Source organism: Myxine glutinosa, unplaced genomic scaffold (genome assembly GCF_964187855.1).
Source record: "Myxine glutinosa unplaced genomic scaffold, kmMyxGlut1.1 SCAFFOLD_630, whole genome shotgun sequence".
Taxonomy (NCBI): Eukaryota; Metazoa; Chordata; class Myxini; order Myxiniformes; family Myxinidae; genus Myxine; species Myxine glutinosa.
In genome coordinates, this window is record NW_027616725.1 from 163,466 (window position 1) to 185,000 (window position 21,535).

The 21,535-nt window shown below is 41.4% G+C and overlaps 1 protein-coding gene and 1 long non-coding RNA gene across 2 annotated transcripts in view; both read left to right on the forward strand.

The window, feature by feature from the left end:
• The first annotated feature begins 5,279 nt into the window (after nucleotides 1-5,279).
• Nucleotides 5,280-21,535, forward strand: part of LOC144889059 (uncharacterized) — a 30,675-nt gene continuing 14,419 nt past the window's right edge. The window contains exons 1-2 of the long non-coding RNA XR_013621569.1: nucleotides 5,280-5,343; nucleotides 6,770-6,834. This is a non-coding gene — a long non-coding RNA (uncharacterized LOC144889059). The remainder of the gene's footprint in view (nucleotides 5,344-6,769; nucleotides 6,835-21,535) is intronic.
• Nucleotides 10,436-17,223, forward strand: LOC144889060 (uncharacterized). The gene is made up of 2 exons (XM_078768867.1): nucleotides 10,436-12,562; nucleotides 16,345-17,223. The coding sequence occupies exons 1-2, from the start codon at nucleotides 12,413-12,415 to the stop codon at nucleotides 17,221-17,223; spliced, it is 1,029 nt and encodes a 342-aa protein (XP_078624993.1). The 5' UTR covers nucleotides 10,436-12,412.

Sequence of the window (21,535 nt, forward strand, 5' to 3'; positions counted from 1 at the left end):
GAACAACAATTCTTGATTTATCAAAGTCATTAATGTATGATTACTTTTATAATAACTTGAGGAAGAAATATCAAAATGATGTTAATCTACTTTATATGGATACAGATAGTTTTATTTTGAAAATTAATACCAACGATGTTTATTCAGACATGAAAAGAGACATTAATATCTATGACACGAGTAATTACAGTCCAGAGAGTGAGTTGTTCTCTTCTAAAAATAAAAAGGTGATTGGAAAGTTCAAGGATGAATTAGGAGGAAATGTTATGAGTGAATTTGTGGGATTGAGGTCAAAGGCTTATGCTTATAAATACATTGTGAATAACGTTGAAAAGACTGATAAGAAGTTAAAAGGTGTAAAGAAAAATGTTATTAAAGAAACAATAAACTTTAAGGATTATTATAACTGTTTAACAACAAAGAAAGAAGAGTTTAGAAAGATTAATGGAATAAGAAGTTATAAACATCAATTATATTCAGAAGAGATAAATAAGAAAGCATTGGGGGCTTTTGATGATAAGAGGTTTATTTTAGAAAATGGAATTGATAGTCTCCCTTATGGTTATATAAGTATATAAGTGATAAGATATATATATAAGTGATAAGATATATATAAGTGATAAGATATACATAAGTGATAAGATATATATAAGTGATAAGATATATATAAGTGATAAGTTAAAAAGGGGGGGGGGGGGTTGGGGATTTTAACGGGCTACCGCCGCCTTTTTTACTATTATATAAATGATAGAACCAAGTATCAACCAGACTAAAGAGTGGAGGTGTAATCAACCTTGGTATATAAATGGAAAACATAATGAATGTGAAAAATATCAAATAGGTATAATTGAAAAGGCAACTGGTAAAAAAGTTCACAAAACAAATAAGAGAATTAATTTAAATACCGGTGAATTGGGTAAAAAAGATGGAAATATTTTTGAGTGGACGGAAAACTTTGATGGTTGTCAGGAAAATATATACTTTAATTTAAAAATGGTATGTGGCACTGGAGGCGCTCAAGCAAGAACATTGAGGGAGGTTTACCATTTTATCTTAGCTCAGTTAAAATATCTTAATAAAGAACCAAACTCAAACATATTTTTTGTTAATATATTAGATGGTGAAGAGAGTTGTAGGAGAATTAAATTATTTCCCACGCATAAACAAATATTTGTAGGGTCGTTGTTTGAGTGGGTTATATTCACCAGATGATATTAAGAGTAAAAGGTTAAAAGGTCCATGAGGTCAGAAGGATCACAGGTGTTTAAGTGGTCTAATGAATAAGGATAACATGTCAAAAGGTTAGAAGGTTCGTAAAGAACAGGGTGAGAGAAATATAGGTGTTTAGGGGCAATGAGGGAGGGAAAGAATTAATATGGAAGTGAATGGGTCAATGTTTGAGTGGGTCAAAGATTAATCTGCCAGATGATATGTAGAAGAAGGATGATAGGTCTATAAGAGAAAACAAATATTTGTAGTGTTTGAGTGGTCTAATGAACAACATTAAGGATAGGTACTACAGACAAAAGGTTCATAAAGATGAGGGTGGGAGAAATAGAGGTGTTTATGATTTTTGAAAATCCTGGGGTAAATGTGCATCCACCTTTTGGTATAATCCTGGTTTAAATGCGCATCCTCCTTTTGGTATAATCCTGGGTTAAATGTGCATCCACCTTTTGGTATAATCCTGGGGTAAATGTGCATCCATCTTTTGGTATAATCCTGGGTTAAATGTGCATCCACATTTTGGTCCAAACCTGGGTTAAATGTGCATCCACATTTTGGTATAATCCTGGGTTAAATGTGCATCCACCTTTTGGTATAATCCTGGGTTAAATGTGCATCCACCTTATGGTATAATCCTGGGTTAAATGTGCATCCTCCTTTTGGTATAATCCTGGGTTAAATGCGCATCCTCCTTTTGGTGGAAACCTTGGTTAAATGTGCATCCACCTTATTGTATCATCCTGGGTTAAATGTGCATCCATCTTTTGGTATAATCCTGGGATAAATGTTCATCCACCTTTTGGTATAATCCTGGGTTAAATGTGCATCTACCTTTTGGTAAAATCCTGGGTTAAATGTGCATCCACCTTTTGGTATAATCCTGGGTTAAATGTGCATCCACCTTTTGGTATAATCCTGGGTTAAATGTGCATCCACCTTTTGGTATAATCCTGGGTTAAATGTGCATCCACCTTTTGGTATAATCCTGGGGTAAATGTGCATCCATCTTTTGGTATAATCCTGGGTTAAATGTGCATCCACATTTTGGTCCAAACCTGGGTTAAATGTGCATCCACATTTTGGTATAATCCTGGGTTAAATGTGCATCCACCTATTGGTATAATCCTGGGGTAAATGTGCATCCACATTTTGGTATAATCCTGGGTTAAATGTGCATCCACCTTTTGGTATAATCCTGGGTTAAATGTGCATCCACCTTTTGGTATAATCCTGGGTTAAACGTGCATCCACCTTTTGGTATAATCCTGGGTTAAATGTGCATCCACCTTTTGGTATAATCCTGGGTTAAATGTGCATCCACCTTTTGGTATAATCCTGGGTTAAATGTGCATCCACCTTTTGGTATAATCCTGGGTTAAATGTGCATCCACCTTTTGGTATAATCCTGGGTTAAATGTGCATCCACCTTTTGGTATAATCCTGGGGTAAATGTGCATCCACTTTTTGGTATAATCCTGGGTTAAACGTGCATCCACCTTTTGGTATAATCCTGGGTTAAATGCGCATCCTCCTTTTTGTGGAAACCTGGGTTAAATGTGCATCCACGTTTTGGTATAATCCTGGGTTAAATGTGCATCCACCTTTTGGTATAATCCTGGGTTAAATGTGCATCCACCTTATGGTATAATCCTGGGTTAAATGCGCATCCTCCTTTTGGTGGAAACCTGGGTTAAATGTGCATCCACCTTTTGGTATAATCCTGGGTTAAATGTTCATCCACCTTTTGGTATAATCCTGGGTTAAACGTGCATCCACCTTTTGGTATAATCCTGGGTTAAACGTGCATCCACCTTTTGGTATAATCCTGGGTTAAATGTGCATCCACCTTTTGGTATAATCCTGGGTTAAATGTGCATCCACCTTTTGGTATAATCCTGGGTTAAATGTGCATCCACCTTTTGGTGTAATCCTGGGTTAAATGTGCATCCACCTTTTGGTATAATCCTGGGTTAAATGCGCATCCTCCTTTTGTTGGAAACCTTGGTTAAATGTGCATCCACCTTTTGGTATAATCCTGGGTTAAATGTTCATCCACCTTTTGGTATAATCCTGGGTTAAACGTGCATCCACCTTTTGGTATAATCCTGGGTTAAACGTGCATCCACCTTTTGGTATAATCCTGGGTTAAATGTGCATCCACCTTTTGGTATAATCCTGGGTTAAATGTGCATCCACCTTTTGGTATAATCCTGGGTTAAATGTGCATCCACCTTTTGGTGTAATCCTGGGTTAAATGTGCATCCACCTTTTGGTATAATCCTGCGGTAAATGTGCTTCCACCTTTTGGTGGAAACCTGGGTTAAATGTGCATCCATCTTTTGGTATAAGCCTGGGTTAAACGTGCATCCACCTTTTGGTGGAAACCTGGGTTAGACGTGCATCCACATTTTTGTCCAAATCTGGGTTAAATGTGCATCCACCTTTTGGTATAATCCTGGGGGTAAATGTGCATCCACTTTTTGGTATAATCCTGGGTTAAACGTGCATCCACCTTTTGGTATAATCCTGGGTTAAATGCGCATCCTCCTTTTTGTGGAAACCTGGGTTAAATGTGCATCCACGTTTTGGTATAATCCTGGGTTAAATGTGCATCCACCTTTTGGTATAATCCTGGGTTAAATGTGCATCCACCTTATGGTATAATCCTGGGTTAAATGCGCATCCTCCTTTTGGTGGAAACCTGGGTTAAATGTGCATCCACCTTTTGGTATAATCCTGGGTTAAATGTGCATCCACCTTTTGGTATAATCCTGGGTTAAATGTTCATCCACCTTTTGGTATAATCCTGGGTTAAACGTGCATCCACCTTTTGGTATAATCCTGGGTTAAACGTGCATCCACCTTTTGGTATAATCCTGGGTTAAATGTGCATCCACCTTTTGGTATAATCCTGGGTTAAATGTGCATCCACCTTTTGGTATAATCCTGGGTTAAATGTGCATCCACCTTTTGGTGTAATCCTGGGTTAAATGTGCATCCACCTTTTGGTATAATCCTGCGGTAAATGTGCTTCCACCTTTTGGTGGAAACCTGGGTTAAATGTGCATCCATCTTTTGGTATAAGCCTGGGTTAAACGTGCATCCACCTTTTGGTGGAAACCTGGGTTAGACGTGCATCCACATTTTTGTCCAAATCTGGGTTAAATGTGCATCCACCTTTTGGTATAATCCTGGGTTAAATTTGCATCCACCTTTTGGTATAAACCTGGGTTTTGAACGTGCATCCACCTTATGGTGGAAACCTGGGTTAAATGTGCATCCACCTTTTGGTATAAACCTGGGTTTAAACGTGCATCCACCTTATGGTGGAAACCTGGGTTAGACGTGCATCTACCTTTTGGTGGAAACCTGGGTTAGACGTGCATCTACCTTTTGGTGGAAACCTGGGTTAAACGTGCATCCACCTTTTGGTATAATCCTGGTTTAAATGTGCATCCACCTTTTGGTATAATCCTGGATTAAACGTGCATCCACCTTTTGGTATAATACTGGTTTAAATGTGCATCCACCTGTTGGTATAATCCTGGGTGAAACGTGCATCCACCTTTTGGTATAATCCTGGGTTAAACGTGCATCCACCTTTTGGTATAAACCTGGGTTAAACGTACATCTACCTTTTGGTGGAAACCTGGGTTAGACGTGCATCCACTTTTTGGTCCAAACTACCCAATGGGAAAAGGCAGGACTGGCAAGCAGGCCACCCAACAGGTCTATGGCAATAATTGCAGATGGAGACACCAAACTTTCACAGGGCTTTGTAGAAAACCAGTTGGTATTTCCACTTGTAAAACAAACTTCCTGTCCTTTGATCCCACCTTGGTCATGCCCTGCCAGCTCATCAATATCTGACTCCTTCCCATTTATGGGTCCACTTAAGGCAGATCCCACACTCCGTAGCCCTATTTATATGGACTACATAATGTAGAAGAAAGAATACTTCAAAACAAATCATTACATTGGAATCGTATAGCACTTTGTCTGCTTAAGAAACCACATTCATTTGTGTTCTTGCATCATGTTTGCAGAAATATCGACAATACTTGGCAGGAATCCTGGCTCCTCCATATGGAGCGATGGAGATGATACCGAACAGGAGTAAGGAGACCCTTTTTAATCTTTCACGTTCAATTCCTACAGCTCTACATGATAATTTGTTGTAATATATTTCGGAACTTATAAAAGACGTTTGTCGTGATGCTTCTCTTCTATGAGCTAATGATTATGTACACTCTAGAATTTTTTTTCTTCAAGTATTCCCACAACACAACAACAACAACATGCATTTTAAGGCCATGTTCCCTGCTAGAGCGGAAGTATTCCCACAAGGCGATGTAATATACACAACATGTCGTCGCACACCACTCCTGTCCTAACACTTCCTTTTTTGAGTTTTTAGCTGCGACGAGCATCTCTATGAGAGGACCGCGTTGTTGTTCTTGTTGTTGGGGTGCCTTTTTGAAAAGCGCATGCGCATACACTCGGACTTCCCCTACCGACCAAGCCCGTTTCAAATTATCCCTCTGCCACCCAGAATTAACATTAATAAATAACATTAATGAATTAAGATTAACATTAACAGAAATAACATTCACGTCCATACATTATATGTAATCAGTTGATGAAGCATGATGCGTCGCAAAACAAAGGACAAGACCAGAACTGAAAGACAAAAAGACGCTGGTGCATGCGTATAATTTAATGACTGGTCGAATTTGGTAGCGCATATTGCAACGGATATCCTCATGATTCTACACGTCGCAGCTGGTGATCACACTGTGGTCATTTTTCTCTTGTTTTTTAAAAGTATTTCCGCAAGGTGATGTAATGCACACACAGTGTCACTGCACACCACACCACTCATGCACTAACACTTTCTTTTTTGAGATTTTTTTTTTTGGTATTCCCGCAAGGTGATGTAATATATACACCATGTTGTCGCACACCATTCATGCACTAACACTTCGTTTTTGAGTTTTTTTTTTAGTATTCTCTCAAGGTGATGTAATATATACACCATGTCGTCGCACACCACTCATGCACTAAAACATCCTTTTTTGAGTTTGTTTTTTTCATATTCCTGCAAAGTGATGTAATATACACACCATGTCGTCACACACCACTCATGCACTAACACCTCCTTTTTTTCATAGCAACATAGCACAAGCAATATGTTATCAAGTGATTTCTCCATTCAAATTCCCTTGTTTGTGATTATCTCATGGCAACGTCCTTTGTAAAAACAAACTTAAATCCGTTTCTTTCACAATTTGCTAGCTACATTTTAATTTGCATTCATTATTATTACATTAAGGAGTCCCTCTTTCTTGACCTTCTGACAATAAGAATCATCCTTTGTGCCAGTGACTGTTGTACACACCTGTCTTGTTGCACCATTCAGGGAGCTGCTGGTCTTCAAACAAAACTTTGAGCTCGTTGTAACGTTTGCTCGAGCTCAAAAAAGGAAAAAGGCTGATTGAATGTTCCAATATTAATTGATCGTTCATGTTTAATTCCTTTGTAGGACTTGTTGATAAAGACCAAATGAAAAGCAACGATCTACATGCATTACCCACACACTCTGGCAAGGTATGTTAGGTGTAAAGGCTGATTTATGCTTCTGCAAACATGCACGGGTGTCGCCCGCAGACGTCCGCATGGGTGTTTGCCAACTTACTTGCATGTAACGTTAACGCGTGCAGTACGGGGCAGTGTCACATTTACTAAAACTAAAGAATGTACAGAAAATGGAGAAGCACCCAGAAATGGAAACCCGTTTCCACCTCCAGTAAAAGTGTAAACATTCTGTTTGAATGTTTTGGTTCTTTGTTTTAGTTCCGGATTTGGGTCTGGGCCCAACCCTCAATGCTACCAGATATACTTCCCTGCTCAACCAATCAGCGTTTGTTTGACGCACATGACCACAGCTACGTGCGACGCATTGTTGAGATTTTGGAGGGGTGCGCATCGACCCCTCGGCGAGCCTATGCGGGCTACGGTTACCCATAAACCCCTTCTCTGCATAGCTATGCAGAGACGCTTACGTGCATCTTCGTAGAAGCATAACTCCGGCTTATGTGATCATTGTCTCAATAAACCAACAAAAAAAAGATAATTCATTCAGAAATACGGATTGATTAATTCCTTCGGAATTAAAGATCGATTAATTTTCTCAGAAATACAGATTGATCAATTCGCTCAGAAATAGAGAGAGATTCATTACCCCAGAATTAGAGATAGATTAATTACCCCAGAATTAGAGATAGATTAATTACCCCAGAATTAGAGATAGATTCATTACCCCAGAATTAGAGATAGATTAAATCCCACATAATTGGAGAAAGATTAATTACTGTACCCCAGAATTGGAGATAGATTAAATCCCCCATAATTAGAGATGGATTAATTCCCCCACAATTAGAGATAGATTAAATCCCCCATAATTAGAGATAGATTAAATCCCCCAGAATTAGAGATAGATTAAATCCCCCAGAATTAGAGATAGATTAAATCCCCCAGAATTAGAGATAGATTAAATCCCCCAGAATTAGAGAAAGATTAAATCCCACATAATTAGAGAAAGATTAATTACCCCAGAATTAGAGATAGATTAAATCCCCCAGAATTAGAGATAGATTAAATCCCCCAGAATTAGAGATAGATTTAATCTCCCAGAATTAGAGATAGATTAAATCCCCCAGAATTAGAAATTGATTCATTCCCCTGTAATTAGAGATAGATTAAATCCCCCAGAATTAGAGATCGATTAAATCCCCCAGAATTAGAGATAGATTAAATCTCCCAGAATTAGAGATAGATTAAATCCCCCAGAATTAGAGAAAGATTAAATCCCACATAATTAGAGAAAGATGAATTACCCCAGAATTAGAGATAGATGAAATCCCCCAGAATTAGAGATAGATTAAATCCCCCAGAATTAGAGAGATTAAATCCCACATAATTAGAGAAAGATGAATTACCCCAGAATTAGAGATAGATTAATTACCCCAGAATTAGAGATAGATTAAATCCCACATAATTGGAGAAAGATGAATTTCCCCAGAATTAGAGATAGATTAAATCTCCCAGAATTAGAGATAGATTAAATCCCACATAATTAGAGAAAGATTAAATCTCCCAGAATTAGAGATAGATTAAATCCCTCATAATTAGAGAAAGATGAATTACCCCAGAATTAGAGAAAGATTAATTACCCCAGAATTAGAGATAGATTAAATCTCCCAGAATTAGAGATAGATTAAATCCCCCAGAATTAAATCCCCCAGATTAAATCCCCCAGAATTAGAGATAGATTAAGTGCCCCAGAATAAATCCCCCAGAATTAATTCCCCCACAATTAGAGATAGATTAAATCCCCCAGAATTAAAGAAAGATTAAATACCCCAGAATTAGAGAAAGACTAAATCCCCCAGAATTAGAGAAAGATTCAATCCCCCCAGAATTAGAGAAAGATTAAATTCCCCAGAAGGAGAGATAGATTAAATCACCCAGAATTAGAGAAAGATTAAATCCCCCAGAATTAGAGATAGATTAAATCCCCCAGAATTAAATCCCCCAGATTAAATCCCCCAGAATTAGACATAGATTAAATCTCCCAGAATTAGAGTTAGATTAAATCCCCCAGAATTAGAGAAAGATTAAATCCCACATAATTAGAGAAAGATTAATTACCCCAGAATTAGAGATAGATTAAATCTCCCAGAATTAGAGATATATTAAATCCCCCAGAATTAAATCCCCCAGATTAAATCCCCCAGAATTAGAGATAGATTAAATCCCCCAGAATTAAATCCCCCAGAATTAAAGAAAGATTAAATCCCCCAGAATTAGAGAAAGACTAAAGCCCCCAGAATTAGAGAAAGATTCAATCCCCCCAGAATTAGAGAAAGATTAAATTCCCCAGAAGTAGAGATAGATTAAATCCCCTAGAATTACAGATAGATGAATTCCCCCACAATTAGAGATAGATTAAATCCCCCAGAATTAGAGATAGATTCATTCCCCCGCAACTAGAGATAGATGAAATCCCCCAGAATTACAGATAGATTAAATCCCCCAGAATTAGAGACAGATTAAATCTCCCAGAATTAGAGATAGATTAAATCCCCCAGAATTAGAGAAAGATTAAATCCCACATAATTAGAGAAAGATTAATTACCCCAGAATTAGAGATAGATTAAATCCCCCAGAATTAGAGATAGATTAAATCCCCCAGAATTAGAGATAGATTAAATCCCCCAGAATTAGAGATAGATTAAATCCCCCAGAATTAGAGAAAGATTAAATCCCACATAATTAGAGAAAGATTAATTACCCCAGAATTAGAGATAGATTAAATCCCCCAGAATTAGAGATAGATTAAATCCCCCAGAATTAGAGATAGATTTAATCTCCCAGAATTAGAGATAGATTAAATCGCCCAGAATTAGAAATTGATTCATTCCCCTGTAATTAGAGATAGATTAAATCCCCCAGAATTAGAGATCGATTAAATCCCCCAGAATTAGAGATAGATTAAATCTCCCAGAATTAGAGATAGATTAAATCCCCCAGAATTAGAGAAAGATTAAATCCCACATAATTAGAGAAAGATGAATTACCCCAGAATTAGAGATAGATGAAATCCCCCAGAATTAGAGATAGATTAAATCCCCCAGAATTAGAGAGATTAAATCCCACATAATTAGAGAAAGATGAATTACCCCAGAATTAGAGATAGATTAATTACCCCAGAATTAGAGATAGATTAAATCCCACATAATTGGAGAAAGATGAATTTCCCCAGAATTAGAGATAGATTAAATCTCCCAGAATTAGAGATAGATTAAATCCCACATAATTAGAGAAAGATTAAATCTCCCAGAATTAGAGATAGATTAAATCCCTCATAATTAGAGAAAGATGAATTACCCCAGAATTAGAGAAAGATTAATTACCCCAGAATTAGAGATAGATTAAATCTCCCAGAATTAGAGATAGATTAAATCCCCCAGAATTAAATCCCCCAGATTAAATCCCCCAGAATTAGAGATAGATTAAGTGCCCCAGAATAAATCCCCCAGAATTAATTCCCCCACAATTAGAGATAGATTAAATCCCCCAGAATTAAAGAAAGATTAAATACCCCAGAATTAGAGAAAGACTAAATCCCCCAGAATTAGAGAAAGATTCAATCCCCCCAGAATTAGAGAAAGATTAAATTCCCCAGAAGGAGAGATAGATTAAATCACCCAGAATTAGAGAAAGATTAAATCCCCCAGAATTAGAGATAGATTAAATCCCCCAGAATTAAATCCCCCAGATTAAATCCCCCAGAATTAGACATAGATTAAATCTCCCAGAATTAGAGTTAGATTAAATCCCCCAGAATTAGAGAAAGATTAAATCCCACATAATTAGAGAAAGATTAATTACCCCAGAATTAGAGATAGATTAAATCTCCCAGAATTAGAGATATATTAAATCCCCCAGAATTAAATCCCCCAGATTAAATCCCCCAGAATTAGAGATAGATTAAATCCCCCAGAATTAATTCCCCCACAATTATAGATATATTAAATCCCCCAGAATTAAAGAAAGATTAAATCCCCCAGAATTAGAGAAAGACTAAAGCCCCCAGAATTAGAGAAAGATTCAATCCCCCCAGAATTAGAGAAAGATTAAATTCCCCAGAAGTAGAGATAGATGAAATCCCCCAGAATTAGAGAGACGAAATCCCCCAGAATTAGAGAAATATTAAATCCTCCAGAATTAGAGACAGATTAAATCCCCAGAATTAGTGAAAGATTAATTCCCCCACAATTAGACATAGATTAAATGCCCCCGAATTAGAGATAGATTCATTCCCCCACAATTAGAGATGGATTAAATCCCCCAAAATTAGAGATAGATTAAATCCCCCAAAATTAGAGATAGATTAAATCCTCCAGAATTAAATCCCCCAGATTAAATCCCCCAGAATTAGAGATAGATTAAATCCCCCAGAATTAATTCCCCCAAAATTAGAGATAGATTAATTCCCTCAGAATTAGAGACAGATTAAATCCCCTAGAATTAGAGAAAGATGAATTCCCCCACAATTAGAGATAGATTACATCCCCCAGAATTAGAGATAGATTCATTCCCCCGCAACTAGAGATAGATTAAATCCCCCAGAATTACAGATAGATTAAATCCCCCAGAATTAGAGACAGATTAAATCCCCCAGAATTAGAGATAGATTAAATCCCCCAGAATTAGAGAAAGATTAAATCCCACATAATTAGAGAAAGATTAAATCCCCCAGAATTAGAGATCGATTAAATCCCCCAGAATTAGAGATAGATTAAATTCCCCAGAATTAGAGATAGATTAAATCCCCCAGAATTAGAGATAGATTAAATCCCTCAGAATTAGAGATAGATTAAATCTCCCAGAATTAGAGATAGATTAAATCCCCCAGAATTAGAAATAGATTCATTCCCCTGCAATTAGAGAAAGATTAATTACCCCAGAATTAGAGATAGATTAAATCCTCCAGAATTAGAGATAGATTAAATCCCCCAGAATTGCAGATAGATTAAATCCCCCAGAATTAGAGAAAGATTAAATCCCACATAATTAGAGGTAGATTAAATACCCCAGAATTAGAGATCGATTAAATCCCCCAGAATTAGAGATAGATTAAATCTCCCAGAATTAGAGATATTTAGATCGGACGAACCGATCGAACCCATCTATGAGACTATGGACTCTCCCGACGCTCCCATCGCCGAAAGTCTACCGACCCTCCCCTCACCGAGTCTACCAGGGCCCGACGACTTGGCGTTACACCCTTCGTCACCCGACCCTGGTTGACACCGCTAGGGGCGCGACTATAAGACCCGCTGCTGCGGACGGTGCTCCGAGACTTCTCCTGTGACACGTTACATCTGGTAGACTCGCTAACGGTACGCCAGCATAGAATATTCAGCTTGCTTACATTGCTTACATTGAATGTTATGAATGGTCCCATGTGATGCCATATCTTATGCTTATTGCATTTCCTGCATTACAGGATGATGTCATGATCTAAATGGAATTAAACCAGAAGTTGGACTAAAGTTGTGTGGACCTGATTGGTTTTCCACAACACTCAGGTGGATCGACGACAACCGTTGACTACCTGATGGTGCGTAGGCGAGATATGGGGCACCTCCGGGACACAAAGGTGATCCCGGGGGAGGAGGCTGTTTCACAGCACCACTTGGTTGTCTGCGACATGAGGGTGAAAGGTGCGAGGAGAGCTCGGCGGGTGAAGTACCAACCGAGAATGAAGGTGTGGAGGTTGAAAGAGGTGCCAGTAAGGGAGGCATTAAAAGAGAGGCTGAGTAGGGTAGAGGCTGATGTGGTTGAGCTTGAAAGTGATTGGATGTCAATGAAAGATAGTCTGTTGGGAGCCGGTGGTGAGGTATGTGGATGGACAAAAGGACCACCGAGGCACTTGGGAACATGGTGGTGGGATGATGAAGTTGGAAAGAGGATTGACGAGAAGAGGAAGAAGTTCAAGGAGTGGCAGAAGGCGAAGGGTACGGGAGCAGAAAAAGCAGAGCATGAAAGTTATAAGGCAGTCAAGAAGGCTGCAAAGAAAGAGGTAGCAAAGGCTATAAGGCAGCCAAGAAGGCTGCAAAGAAAGAGGTAGCAAAGGCACAGGAGGCATGCAGGAAAATGTTCGGAGAACGCTTGGATTCGGAAGAGGGTCAGAGAGCGGTATTCAGGATTGCAAAGCAGATAGCGAAAGAGAGGTGTGATGTGATGGGGGTGAGTTGCTTGGGACAAATCGTTGTGGACCCAGATGGAATTAAAGGAAGACGGAAGAGATGTATGGAAATGCTGTTGAATGCAGAGAATGAATGGCATGGCAACATAGAGAGTAACCCAGTTTTAGGACCGGCAGAGAAGATAACTGAGAAGGAAGTTGAGGAAGCGATAAAAGCAATGAAGAGTAGAAAAGCAGGAGGGCTGACGGGAGTTGTGGGAGATGTGTTGAAGGCAGCAGGAAGTTGGGGTGTGAAGAGAATGACAGAGATCTGTAATCTGGTGGTGAAAGAAGGCCGCATTCCAGTGGATTGGGAACTGAGTACCCTCGTCCCTCTATACAAGGGGAAAGGTGACCCTCTGGAGTGTGGCTCGTACCGAGCGATAAAGTTATTGGAGCATGGAATGAAGGTATTGGAAAGGGTGTTGGAGAGGAGGATAAGGAAGAAAGTGCAGATCGACGAAATGCAGTTTTGGATTTATGCCAGGAAGAGGAACGACAGACGCGCTTTTTATTGTGAGGCAGTTGCAGGAGAAGTACATGGAGAAGAGGAAGAAGCTGTTTCTTGGGTTTGTTGATCTGGAGGAAGCATTCGATAGGGTTCCACACGAAGTATTGACACGGGCATTGAGGAAGTTAGGAGTGGAGGAATGGTTGATCAGAGTAGTGATGGCAATGTACAAAAGTGCGCGTACAGCTGTAAGGATGAAGGATGGGAACAGTGGTGAGTTTGAGGTGAAGGTGGGAGCGCATCAGGGGTCGGTACTAAGGTCACTACTATTTGTAGCTGTGATGGAGGTGCTGGCTCAGAACGTAAAGGAGGGTTTTTTTTGGGGGGGGTGGGGGTTTGTTTTTTTGTTTACAGAATCGAGGCTTGTGAAAGAGCTAACATTTATTTCACAAACAAATCTAACAAACAAAATATATAAAAAGAGGGAGCAGTAGACAAGATGGGGAGAGAAGGGGAAGCACACAAACACAACATTTGAGAGCAGGGACATCGGGAGATGTGTGGGAGGGAGAGGGCTTGGGGGGAGGAGGCGTGGGAAGGGGGGGGGGGGGTGGGAGAAGTATAAAACACAAGGACACCAAGGACTTCCAGCACAGAAGTTGGTATTTCAAAAAAGTGGATTTGGGGTGAAATTAGCAGGGGTAGAAAAGATCAAGGTTTTGGATGGGGGAAGATAAGAGATGGTGGTGAACAGCTGTTTTAAAGACCTGGAGGGAGGAGTGGGATTGAAGAGAGTGAGGGAGTTTGTTCCAGAGGCAGGAGAAAAGAGGAATGAAGGAGTGAAGGTGAGCAGAGTCTTGATTTTGGCAGTTTAACCATAAGAGGGTTGCAGGCAGATCTTGTGCGACCTGCAGGAATATTTGGGGGACAGAGCCCAGAGACAGCTGGGAGGGAAAGGCCGGAGAGGAGTCGGTAGAAGACGGAAAGACCACCAACCTGCCGGCGGTGAGTGAGTGAATGGCCCTTGGAGTTAGCTTCATCGCGGGAGATTCCAATGATTCTGAACGCTTTGGTTTCAACCGCGTGAAGACGAGCTAGGTGTGAGGCAGGAGCACCAGCCCAGAGGGGAGTGTAGTATTCCATTGAGCTGCAGATGAAAGCCTTGTATGTGGTGAGGAGCTCAGGTGTGCCAAGGAAGGACTTCGCACGACGGAGGATGCCCAGTCGGCGGCTGGCTTTGGAGGCCAGATTTGAAATGTGGTTTTCCCAGGAAAGATCATGGCAGATAGTGAGACCCAAAAGCTTGAGTGACATAACGTCGTGGAGAGGTTTGTTGACAAAGTACATGGGAGGGTTGTCCGGACGGTCTTTTCGAAGAGACATAGTGATAGTGTGAGATTTTTCAGGATTGAAATGTTCCACTTGTTTGCCCAGTCTGTGATTTTGTCGAGGTCTGCAGAGAGTGAGGAGGCTGCTGCCTGCCTATCTGAAGGAATAGGTATGGAGTGGCAGAGAGTAGAGTCATCAGCAAAGAGATAGAGAGGATTTTCCAAGAGAGTCAGAGAGATCATTGATGAAGACCAGAAAACGCACAGGGCCCAGAACACTGCCTTGGGGAACTCCAGCCTGAACAGGAAGAGGAGATGAGATAAACCCATTCAGGGCCACACGTTGACTACGACTAGAGAGGAAGTCCGCCAGCCATGCGTGGAGATTTCCATGGATACCAAAGGAGGAGAGTTTGGTGAGCAGAGGGTGGTGCCAGACCGTGAGTCCCAGTGAGTCGCAGAAGTCCTTTGCTGAGGAGCCATGGCTTGTGATAGAGGTACCCACACCCAGCCAACTGGCATGGTGACAATTGAAATCACCACATATGAGGAAGAGAGAGTTGGGATGGGTAGATAGAAGTTGGTCCATATTATCAGACAGCGAGATGTATATGGAGTCATCACTGTTTGGTGGACGGCACAACACACATATGAACAAAAGGTGGGAGCGAAGGGGAAGCCGTAGCCAAAGGTATTCCTGGGGGTGAGGTGGAGAGAGGGCAGTGCAGGGCGAGTGAGGAAGAGTTTTTTTTATAAAGATAGCAACCCCACCTCCAGGACATGGCTCAGGTCTAACCTTCCTGGAGGTGCGAATAACCTGGGATAGATACCAAGGAATCAGAGACACCATGAGGTAGGAAAGTTTCTGTTAAGCAGATCACGTCTGGTTTGTCAGAAGCAACCTGTATGGAGAGATCAGTCAAGTTTGAGCGAAGGCCCCGGATGTTTGAGGTCCATACCGTTAATGAAGAGGAAGGGGGAGTGAAAACATTTTGCTACCTCGGAGACATGTTGAATGTAGAAGGTGGATCAGACTCAGCAACGGTTGCTAGAGTGAGATGTGCATGGAAGAAGTTTCGGGAACTGAGTGGCGTGCTGATGAGGAGGGTAGTGTCGTTGAAGCTGAAGGGAAAGGTGTATGCTGCATGTGTGATAAGTGTTATGATTTATGGGAGCGAGACATAGGTAATGAACGTAGAGCAGCAACGAAGGCTGGAAAGGGTGTAAATGGGAATGGTTCGGTGGATGTGCAGAGTATCGTTGAGAGAGAGGAAGACAAATGATGAATTGCGAAAGATGATGGGAATAGAGCCTGTGATTGATGCTGTGAAGAGAAACAGGTTGAGATGGTTTGGTCATGTGTTGAGGAAGGATGAAAGTGACTGGTTGAGAAGAGTGATGGAAATAAATGTAGAAGGAAGTAGAGGACTATTAATGGTCAGTGCCATGAAACTTTCCAAAGTGCATGTGTGAGACGCTTGGTCTCCTTCAAAATGATGGAGAATGGCATTTTGCATTGACAGATGCAGATTGCAGAAGCAATACAAATGTGCCCACAAATCAGGGAGCTCTTTGTGACCCTCCTACTCTACTCTTTTGAAACCCTGCTGACCCAGTTATGGTCTTCGACCATCACCATATGCACTGGTGGGATGACTTTCTTCCTCGGGTTCCTCAATAAGCAAGCTGATCATCAACTCCTGCGTGCAATGGTATCGCTGGACGTTGAGCATCGCCTTCAACACCACGACAGACAACTTTCTGAGTTTCATCTGCCAAATGTCACAAATGATTTGCGTGCAACAGTGCAAGCAATCAATGGAAATATTGCACAACCACAACTGCCAATGATTATTCAGGAGGAACTTGAACTTGCTTATGATTTTAAAACTTTGAGAAACATTGTAAACCAACGCTTGCATGGCCCAAATGCACTTCTACCCTCTCAACGTGAGGTATATGTATATGACACTGTTATAGTTGCTTTACAGAAAAAGGAACCATTGGCTATCTTCCTGGATGCAAGAGGTGGGACAGGTAAAACCTATACACTGAACACTCTGCTAGCTGCTGCACACACCCTGCACAGTGACAAAATGAATGTTTCTCTAGCTGTTGCCTCAAGTGGTATTGCGGCTACACTTCTGCTGGGTGGACGTACATTTCATTCCAGGTTCAAAGCCCCCATCATGGTCACTGACTCAACAACATTATCAATATCGATATCTCACCAAAGTGTTCTTGCTGACCTAATTCGTAGAGCAAACCTTATTGTATGGGACGAGGCTCCAATGAGTCACAGGCACCTACTTGAGGCACTTGACCACCGTACATTACGAGACATCACCAACCAAGACATACCTTTTGGGGGAAAAGTAATAGTTCTCTGCTGGACACTTTAGACAGGTGCTTCCTGTTATTAAACATGGATCACGTGCCCAGATTGTCAATGCCTCTCTGAAATATTCTCTGTGTTGTGGCAACATTTCAAGATATTCCACCTTACCGAGAATATGCGTGTGCTTATGAATGGACATTGGACATTATAAAAAATCGAGGGAGTTTGATCGTTGGCTACTACAACTTGGCAACGGACAGCTACCCTACAACAATGAGGCATGCATTGAAATACCAGAGGAAATGTGCATGCAAATTGACAGCACCTCACGTGAAACAATCAAGTAGATCCATGAGTGAAGTCATTGACTGGGTCTTTCCTGACTTTCACCGACACCACACAGATCATAAGTGGATGGCAGATCGTGCAATATTAGCACCAAATAACACATTGGTGGATACCATCAACGAGGTCATGTCAGATACATTTCCTGGAACACCAACACTTTGTCAAAGTGCAGACAAGACGGTAAATGATGATGATGATGACGATGCCACACGTTTGCCAACTGAATATCTCAATTCCCTTAACATTGCCGGAATGCCACCTCATCAACTCTCACTCAAGGATGGCATGCCGTTAATCTTGCTCCGCAACCTCAACGCGAAGCCAGGACTCTGCAATTAAATGGGACACGGTTAATCGTGAAAGAAGTTATCTGTGGCCGCCTCCTAAAGGCTATTATTGCTAATGGTGACAATGCAGGTCGCAGTGTGTTTATCCCTCGCATCACTCTTCAACCTACAGATGGGATTTTCCCATTCCATTGGCAACGACGTCAGTTCCCAGTGAGAATTGCCTTTGCCATGACCATAAACAAGAGTCAGGGGCAGAGTTTGTCTAGGGTGTGCTTGTGGCTAGAACAACCGGTCTTCACATATGGTCAACTGTATGTAGGATCATGACGCGTTGGCCACCCTGACAATATTCGTTTCGCTATCAAGCAGTTGCCTCACCTTCCAAGAACTGCGACATGTTGTTGTATTGTTTACAGTGAAGTGTTATCACTATCCTGAACTTAAATTGCTTATAAAGATGTAACATCACTGATATTACAAATAAATTTGAGCAGAAGAAATGTTTGCATTATCATTGGCTTAAATCATGACGACACAACAACTCATATAGTCATTATCCTAAGTTCAAACAAACTTGTGCCTCTGCAGCGATGTATAGTGAGGCAAGCACAGAATCCCGATCCACGCTATTCGATTTATGTCAACATATTTTATCTATCTTTTATATATATATATATATATATATATATACATATATATATATATATATATATATATATATATACAGACTTGGCATTTAATATGGAATATATTTTTTTTCTTGACTTGGGTTTACTTTCTTCACTCAGTATATCAATCTGGTGAGTTTCTTTTACACTTTGGTGATTTATTTGTTAAAAGAATCATGTCACTGATTGTCTGTTGCAGCAAGAAGTCAACAACAGGATTATATCACAGGTGGCATGGCAAAATGTACGGACAGGTGCATTTGATGATTGGCTTCACAGTCAGGTATACAAGGGTTGTTGCGTTCTGTATTAGTGGAAAACAACTGCTGCACGTCTCCAAAAGTTATTGCCGCTTCCTCTGGAGATGGTCCGTCAACTCGACAATGCTGTTTGTCATGGAGTGGTGGCTTTACGAAATTACGGCATGAAACAGCGTGCTATTGCTCGGCAGTATGGCATCACTCAAGGTCAGGTGTCAAAGATCCTGAAACGAAATGCTCAGAGGGGTGTCCCTACTCCAATACCGAGGCCAGGACGTCCCCGCAGAACCACAAGGAGGGATGATCGCCAGCTGCACCGGTTAGTACGCAATGGCCATACCAAGTCAGCTAATCGGCTTAGGGCTGAGTGGCAGCAACTGACAAATGTGCCTGAATCCAGAAGGCTAGTCAACCAACGACTGGTTCAAGCACGCTATCGTGCCAGGCGTCCACTGAGAAAGCCACGCCTGACCAGACAACACCGCCAGCGCCGATTGCAGTGGGCCAGAGAGCACCGTCAATAGCAGCCAGGACACTGGAATCATGTGATCTTCAGTGACGAGTCTAGATTTCTGGTCTATCGTCAAGATGGCCGCGTCCGAGTGCGCAGACAAGTACATGAAGCCTACAACAAAGATTGTATAGTGCCAAGGGTCCAAGCTGGAGGTGGTGGGGTGACCGTTTGGGCTGCTTTTCATGCAGGGGGCAAAACTGACCTGGTTGTTCTGAATGGAAACCTGAACCAGTTCAAGTACAGGGCCATTCTGGAAGAAACATTGCTTCCATTTGCTCGTGCAGCCTTTCGAGGAAACTTTGTCTTCCAAGATGACAATGCACGGCCTCATCGTGCTCGCATGATCCAACACTTTCTTGCTGACCGTGGTGAAGAGCATATGGAGTGGCCTGCCATGTCCCCGGATATGAATCCGATAGAGAACTTGTGGGCAGAATTAACGCGTCAAATCGACCACTTGGACCAGCAGCCGACCTCTGTGCGTGAATTGCAGCAGGCTATTGTCACTGCATGGCAAGCGATTCCTGTCCAAACCTTGGCAAATCTCGTGAACAGCATGCCTCAACGTGTACGTGCTCTCCTGAATGCTCGTGGGGGTTACACGAAGTACTGAACTGTATATTTACTGTCCGTAATCCCAGTCGTAATTTAACTTTAGTTTTGGTAAAAAAAAAATTGGCTAATGTGCAAAATAAAGAGCTACTTCTGGAAAACGTACAGAAGTTTAACACAGTACTGTCCATGAATTGAGTGCGATATCAGTTTACATCACTTTCAAGTGTCAATGTATTTGTTTCGAAATGTCAAATGTGGTTTTTGTTTCTTTTAAAGGTCACATTAACAAAATCTAGAATAATTTCAACATAATTCCAATGAACTTTTGGTTCTAAGTCATCTTGAAAAGTAAGTTCACCCCCACAAAAAAAATATTCCATATTAAATGCCAAGTCTGTATATATATATATATATTGTTGTGGATATGAGAATGTTTTTTTTTTTTTATTGTTGTGGTAAAATGTTGTTGTAAAAGGTTGTTGTAAAATATCACCCCTCCTCCCTCCGTTTGTGGTTGTATAAAGGTCAAAGGGCGTTCCCGTAGTTAGTCCATAAAACATACATGCAGGACACGATATATCTTTTTTGACAGTTATATCCTTATTATGTGTATTAGTGTAAGGCTGTGTCTTCCATTAATTGAAATACTCCATTGCACCAGTGAAAGAGAATAGATCCCCTTTCCTTCCCATCCCCAAAATCTCCCTTTCCTTCCCATCCCCAAAACCTCCATTTCCATATTACATCCCCTCTCGTCACTGCTGAGCCCTCGATTCCCAATCACCTCCCCTCCAATAACCGCCATTGACCATGTGCTTTGAGTCGGAGAAGAAAGGCGTGTCTCCACCTCGTCAGAGGGGAGGAGGGGCGCGCCCGCCCGTCGTCATCCAGGGCGGAGCCCGAGGGTCGCGCGACCAACCAGGGCCGAGGTGAGCACCCCGATGGGCGTGTCCAAAACGCCGGCGGCGTAATCGCTGGAGGCGCTATAAAAGGCGCAAACGGAAGTGGTCACAGTGAGTTGGTCGGAGATGCACTTTGAGTTGGTCACAAGGAGTTGGTCTGAGTCGGTTGCCAGAGGAGGGTCAGTGGTTGCGTTGGTTGCGGTGGTAAGGAGTCGGTGGTCAGTTGGTTGCGGTGAGGAGTCGGTGGTGAGGAGTGAGAGAAACAAGAAAGAGTTGAGGGTTTGGACCAGACGAGTGGGACAAGGCCTGGCAAAGCACGCGACGTAAACAGCAGCCAAAACAGCAGCGTGGGGCCTGGCCTGAACGGCGGCTGCTAAACGCGCCGGTTGTGCTGCGGGACCCCCTTGGACCTCCCTCTCCCTCCAGCCATCCACATCCTGCCATTACTGCAATTCCCCGCTTGAGTCAGTGTCTTTTGTTTGTTCTGTCCTGGGTTAATTAAGCTGTATAAGTTAATAATTGCACTGTGTCTCTAATCCTTCTGTATATTATTTTATTATCTTTCCTTCTCCTTGGTTACTTTGAGCATGTAAATAGTAGGAATAAATTTAGTGGTATTTCCAACCTTTTTGTCTTCTGCTTCTTCTTCTTCACATCCGTGTCGCCTTTGTCTTTTCCCTATTGACTAGCTGTGGTGCCATCCGGCCAAAGTCCTGGGTGAATCGGGTGAGTCAGGGATCCTGTTAGGTCGCGGCAATACCAAACTGCTCGGTAACTAACATCTTAAACCGCGATCAGTAACAATATATATATATATATATATATATATATATATATAT